Below are 7,018 nucleotides of genomic sequence, written 5' to 3'. Positions count from 1 at the left end.
TCAGCAGCTACCACCAGCTACAGAAGTCACAGTGCCGAAACCACATGCATAGTACTTACAGTCTTTCCATGATACGGCGTATGGGAAGGACTCAGGGGCACGTACTCTCGAAGGCAAGCAATTCTTTTGTTCAAAGGTGGTACTGGAACTGAAAGACTTCAGTTACTTCTCCTGACAAACGCACTTGCTCAAATTTATGCATTCTGCTACAGCATGGAGGAGAGGAGGGACACAAGGGGATGGTACTTTGCCACTTGGAGCAGGTGGTGCTTAGAAGAGCTATATACGCTCTAAACACTAGAAAGGTTTCCAAAAAGCATAACAAGTGAAACCAGACATCACTGTTGTTATGGAAGGAGAGGTGTTTCATGGTTGAGCTCATACCGAACTACAGAGCTGTCAGTGTGGGACAGTTGCTGCATATGGGCTTAGACAAACCTTAAAACGTGCTTTGGCAACTACTGGTATCATCACATCTTGCATACAGCCTGCAATCACGATCCACTGTTGGACCAATGAAATAAGTCAAGGCAGCTCCATCCTGTTCACAGCTGGCCATTAAGCTCCTCACTTTCCCAAACCCAAACTATGATTATGCTTTGCAAAGGGCAAGGGAGGGGGATTTCTGCTAACATAAGGCCCTAATGCCAGTACATCTACCACATCTAAGGTGACAGGAGGTCACAAGGGACTGCTGGTTAACCATTTGCTCAACAGAACCTCAGTAACTGTATGAAGCTCCAGAGGGAGGCACCTGGCCACATTTCAAACATCAGCATAACAGCTCAGCACCTTTCTCCCTGCACATTGACCAGACACCCAGCAGATACTGAACGTATGCCATGGGCAGAAAGAACACAAGAGCACAGAGTACCTGTGTTCTTAAGGGCTTCCTTCTCTGCTATGGGCCCATCATACGAGAAAGCAAGTACCAATGAACCAGCATGCTAAGAACGTTCACTGTTAATCAGTATCCCTCCTCCGAGGGTTTGTACAGCAGCAAAGCCAGCCTGTGTCCAGCCATCGAGGCTGCGTTACAAGAAGGCTGCAATACTCCTCTATACAAAACATTGTTGTAAGGAATCAAACTCGCATTTGCTACCTGTTTACGCTAGGATTGGTCATGCCCCAAATAAAAGGAGAATCTGACTGCTCCAACGACTCTGCAAAAGGAAACAGATGTTGTGGCTCAGAACTAAGAAACTCCAGCTGCCACCAGCAAATCAGGAATATCTCCGCCATATTTCTATATGTTCAAGATGGAGTAAAAGTTGATCTAATGATGAATGTGTCTGCTTCACTGTCATTTAACTGAGCAACATAAGTTATCGTGTTTCAATTACCATGATTGCACATAAAGTAAGAAAGCTTATATGGGAAAGAGCAGATGCTTGGGAATATCTCTCCATGCCAATTACAGCAGGCATATTGAAGAGTTCCCTATACCAAGAAAAGCCTGCTAGGTGGAGAGATGCATGGTTTCAGGAATGGGCACAAGCAGGGTGGCCTACAAGTGGGACCAGAGTGAACAGCGTTCTTGGACTCATACTGTCCCAAGTGGAGCTGTAGGACAGGGCCAGGGAGAAGGCAGCAGTGTGGCAGACAGGAAAGTTCCTCACCTGTTTCCCAGTCTTCCTCACATGGAGGTGCCTGCCACGTGCTCACAGCATTCATCTGCTCCCTCTGTAAGCCAGAGGACTGATTCACTTCAGGAAGAGAAAAAACACTCAGTGACTAGCAGTCAATCCTGCTTCAGAGGCATTAAGTGCTTTGGATCAAGCTGTAAAACAGCTCTTGATTTAAGAGGAAACCCTGCACAACGCAAACAGGTTCGGTACACCCAGGAGCCAGGTATTGATCTGAAATCAAGCAACTTTGAATTCACCTTTTTCAACGAACAGGAAAATACTCTGCCCACTGGAACTTTGCAGCAAGAATGCTCAAGTGAGAAGGAAACCCGCTTAAATGAATGCAGGCGTCACCGCTAGCCTCAGTGCAACTCTACAGAAGGTAGAAAACCATCTATCTGCTCTGTAGCACGGCAATAGTTAAAGAGCAACAGCAGGGGACAGAAAAGACACTGCATAGCACAGGATTCTTGCCAAATATTTTGGGGGGTTTGGACCTCTCCCACCTTGTCTCACTGGGCAGGAGACTGAAATCTTAATTGTATGGCAGACAAAGCAAGAGCAGCAGCAAAGCAGCCCAGAAAAGGTACTGCTCGGTTGGGGTGAACTATTCAGGTTGCCCTGGAGGAAAAGAGATGCAGCGGATTCCATAGCTGAGACACCTGTTTGGTAGAAATCAGCTTTTCACATGGCACCAGTGGTCAAGCCACAAAGGGAGATCAGCTCTACAAAAAGAAGGGCCTGTCCTTCTGGTCACTAAAGCATCCCAGCTCCTGCTGGAGGTACTTCGATTTCCACAGTCTAGGGTACAACCTTTTTATTCAACAAGCCTGGTAACAAACTACATGCAAGGTCTACTGGGAGCACCTGCAACACTCTCCTGAACCTACTCAATAAATTAAAGCAAGTAAGACTCAAGTTTCCCCAAAGCTGCTGTGCCACACAAAACTATAGACAGTAATTTGACTTCCACTTTTCGGTGATTCTATGAGCTAACCTGACAAACAGGAGACCTCAGTCCCCAGGATAAACAACCATCTCAGAGCAGAAGCTCTTACCTATATCTTGCTCAAGGATCCCTTTGTCATTGCACTTCATTATGTGATCGCTGAGGTCAGCTCGAGGAACTAGATGGCGAGCGTTGAAGGGGCACGTGGCCAATTCCTTTGCAACTTCAGGGTAGCTCTAGACAAGGGAAAACCAAAATCATGTGCCACATGACTCAAGTTCAGTTACCTTCTGCTAATCCATAGAAAACAAACAAGGATATTTGTGATGTTGCTTTAAAAAGGAGACAAAACAAGGAACGGCATTATATTGTCAAGACACTAAAAATGCAAGGGGAAACTAACATGACTGTTTTCTAAAACACAATTCACTGAGAAATCGAGCCACTCTTGAGCTGACTGAAATGAAACACACCCTCAGCTAAACTCCCTACAATTTGCTGCAACACTGGCAATGTGGTTGCATGGTTTAAAGCACAGATGAAACTATTTTAAAAACAATAGGGGAGAGATGTTAGGCAAATCTACACCATTCATGTATTTTTTTAAATAAGCAAGCACAAAGGCAGAGAAACTCCTTAAACCTTTCAAAACAGTGAAGGAGCTGGTAGCATCCACCTGCAGACTTTGGTGCTACAGGATTACTATTCGAGTAAAACCTTTTTATCACAGACAGAGGTTCTACTGGCAGTGCTCAGCTGTCACTATGGTAAATTAGTTCACCCCCTGCAAATGATACAGCCTTTACTGGGAAAAGCACAACTTTGCCACTGTCCCAGTGCCTACCTGGTTCCAACTGATGCAGCTCTGCTGGTCTGATGTGCACCTGAGGCAGACTCAGAGGCAGAAGTGTTTTGTACAGACGCTGCTCGAGGCAGCGTCTCCTCCACTACCGCTGATACATGACTGCAGCATGGGCTGCAGGCACATCTAAGGCAGTTGTCATTACCAGGTCTATACAGCCAGGCTTGCTGTGCCCTCATGTGTCCATCATTTTCTTCAACTAGTTTGAGCAAGCTATTCTGGCGACATAGCAGAAGGTTCTCAACACTGACGCAGTTCAAGCTAAGAGAATTCACCTTGCTCTGCTGGCAGGGTTCCCGTTTGTGTGGCAGGGCTGCATTTCACACAAAGCAATGGGAAACTGAGGTAGGTGGAAGCATTTCATTGGATTTTATGCATAGGGTATGCAAAGGGAATTCAACAAACTAACAAGCAAGAAGGACAATCTCTGCCCAGACACTTGCCACCGTAAATAATTACAAACACGCATCTTCAGATGGATCAGATAGTATCCCTGAGCCCTCCTTCTGTTAATTACTTACAGGCAACAACTGCATCTGATAGTCTGACTAGCGATAGTGGTGATCACTATCTCTCCTTGTCTGCCTACCTAGTTAAGCTTGCCAAAACTGTCCGGTCATCAGTTATGCAACACAAGGACACAACCAACATAGTTAAAAGTTTACTTGCCAACGTTGTTCAGCTGGCTCACATGCACATTCTTGCCAAAATTTGCAGGAGGTCAACAGGGAAAATTTTAGCCCTATTGAATGCTGGAAAGATGGAGGTACTTGCAACTTAGCTCTTCTCACCACTTTCATCTGTTTCTTAGTATTTTTTTAAGGCATTAGTTCCACCAAAATGAATTGTTTATAAGTACTGATAACAGGACACACACCCTACAGCTGCATCTCAAAGGCACAGCACTGTTATACTATTTTAAAAACATACTGCCAAACTTAAAGAGGAACAATCAGTTTTCAAAAGGTCTCAGCAAAAACCCAAAGCTCAATCAGATGCTACTGCTTGGCAGGTTTAAAGAAAACAAACAAACCGTGAGGACAACAGAGAAGAGAAGAAGGAATGCTTCCTATTAAATGATTTGTATTCAAATTCTGGATAAAAGATGGGAAAGGGGAAGAAAACCTGTCCTACATGTGCTGAGCCCAGGATGTGCAATTTCTGCCAGATGCACATTAAATAGTTATTAGCAAAACAAAAAAACCCCACCCACCCAGCCCTGCTATGCAGCTGCACTTCCAGCACTTAAAGAGTGAATTGCAACATCACAACACTTCTATTCTGACTAGCCAGAAGGGGTGCACATAACTCAGAGGGAGTTCTCCAACTTAAAGTGGAAAAATGTATCTTACATCCATGGGGAAGAGACCAGAATTTCCTCCCTAACCATGAAGAATCTGTATCTCCTTTCAACAGAGCCACACTAGCGTTGAATGAATTAACATATGCTTGAAGCTATTACTAAACAAATAATAAAGCTATATGAAATAAAGGCTAAACAAGGCTATTTGTCAGGAACTTACTCCAGCCAGCCAGAAAACGCAACAAGAATGAGAATGTGTGTTATATTTACACATACAGAATTACTCCTATTCAGTGCCTTTTTTGGCAGTCCAGCTTACCTTCCTACACTTTACAAGGTGATAGGGAAACCGACTGGCTCTGATTCGATGGTGCTTATTATATGGACATTGTATTAATCTCTCCGGATCCAAAACATCTAGTAGAATGTAAGGAAAGAGAGAAAAAAAAAAAAAAAAAAAAAAAAAGAACACTAGTTAGAAAGACAAGATCTAGCATCACTAATACAGCAAAGCAGGGAAAAAAAAAAAACATACCGCCACAATTAGGGCTGTGATCTTAGGGAGTTAATCCAGTTGTTCTTAGTTTGAAACCATTCATTAAGGCAGGCATCTGTTTTGCATAACCAAAGAAATTCATTTTGAAGTTTGCGGTGACTGGGACGTTAGTCAAAACAGACAGAGAATATTAAGTAGCACTTAGCATAATAACTCTTTCCACAGTTACTCAAAGTGAATGAGGCCAGCAGTACTTTTCCAGCTATCTTAGAAGAGACTCAGTGGGAAGATGACACACTCACCAGTGCCCTCAGGAGCACCCTCAGTCTGAACCAAATCTTTTTTGATCAACAGCTAGTTTTGCTGGAAGAAGAATGCCAGACAATTTAGTTTCATTTCCAAGGAAGCAGCCTGCCTAACACGGTGCAGGTGACTTCTACGTGAAATTTTTCATAAGTCATACAATTATTTGGAGTTGAGGAGTTAATAAACCAGCTAAAACAACTAAGAATCTAGGTACTGAACAATGAAGCACCATGAGTGCATGCATACACGATATAATTTATCTATCTCTAGATAAAATATTAAAATAGAAATATTATTATCTCTATTATAAAAAACACATTTCCATGTTCTCAGTGAGGAAGACAGCCAGCCAGCAGGAGACACAGGTCCCCTCTACTGCCCGTGGGTCTGTTTGTGGGGTACACACCCGGGAGCCGGACCAGCTGGCTGGTCTTTCTTTCTGCTCTGCCACTCTTTTTGCACAGGCTTTTAGCACATTTAGGATATGATTACACAGTAGCTTAAACAGATCTAAGCACGGGCTGCTGCTGTTGAGCTTCTCCCCTGCTGTCACATCCCCTTCTCTTACACACGCATTGGTATTCATTGATACTCAACAGACAGGTCAGGGAGCTGTATCAGCCCACAGGCTGACCACTAGCTAAGATGTTGCTCAACAAGCCACACTAAGCAGCTCATGCTGTGAGCCACCAGGAAGGAAGGAGGAACCAGATCCTTCTTTCTGTCTCAGCTGTGCAGTGCTCTGCCACCTGTGGGCACCTCTCACTGCCATTAGCCAGTTTAGGTCATTAGAACAGCTGAAAACTAAAGACTTCATCATTAAGAAGGATTGACAAGCTTTGTACTGGTTCAGCTGCCCCTGGCAGAGCAATCAGAAGTGGTTTCTCTCTGTGTACTGGCTCAACACAAGATCAGACTGGGTGCATAATCAGTAAAAGGAAGGAGACAGAGATGAGGACCAGAAGAAGAGGAAAGCCCTCACCACAGTACATAAAACAGCAACACAGGAGCTGGCTTGACCAGGAAAATAGGTGCAGTTAACACAAAACTGCAATGAGTAAAGAAAGCCTCTGCGCCACCACAGCAATGCCATGCACGAATGAGATCCCCTGTCCTTCGCCATACCGCCTGCACACACAAACCCACAGCAATCCAAAAAAACCGCATGTCTGGAGTCAGCAGAGCCAACGGCTACAGGCAGGAACAGCACTTTAACCAAATTAAGTCACTTTACTCAGATGCTTTCTAAAGGCCACCACGCCTCCACACCAGAAGCGCACCTGGTGCGCACCTAATTAAAATAACCAACAACACACCAGAGCCTTCTTGGCTCAGGCACAGAGCACGGAGACTGACACGGACCTCCTGTCATGGCGCCGGGCCGGGCCGGGCCGGGCCGGGCCGCGAGCGCTGCCGGCGAGTGCCCAGAGGAGCACCTGACACCGTGATGCTGTGGCTTCTTTCAGTTCACCTT

General features: G+C 44.9%; 1 protein-coding gene across 1 annotated transcript in view; it reads right to left on the bottom strand.

The window, feature by feature from the left end:
* The window catches only part of GTSF1 (gametocyte specific factor 1), a 12,089-nt gene continuing 5,071 nt past the window's right edge, over window positions 1–7,018 (bottom strand). The window contains exons 3-7 of the mRNA XM_009892413.1: window positions 5,062–5,159; window positions 2,687–2,813; window positions 1,620–1,706; window positions 1,103–1,163; window positions 1–148 (exon numbers count right to left, since the gene is read on the bottom strand). Of these exons, the coding sequence (XP_009890715.1) occupies window positions 1–148; window positions 1,103–1,163; window positions 1,620–1,706; window positions 2,687–2,813; window positions 5,062–5,159 (521 nt within the window). The remainder of the gene's footprint in view (window positions 149–1,102; window positions 1,164–1,619; window positions 1,707–2,686; window positions 2,814–5,061; window positions 5,160–7,018) is intronic.

Source organism: Charadrius vociferus, unplaced genomic scaffold (genome assembly GCF_000708025.1).
Source record: "Charadrius vociferus isolate BGI_N301 unplaced genomic scaffold, ASM70802v2 scaffold779, whole genome shotgun sequence".
NCBI lineage: Eukaryota > Metazoa > Chordata > Aves > Charadriiformes > Charadriidae > Charadrius > Charadrius vociferus.
The sequence above is the reverse complement of the archived record's forward strand: the minus strand, read 5'-3'. Positions and strand labels throughout refer to the sequence as shown.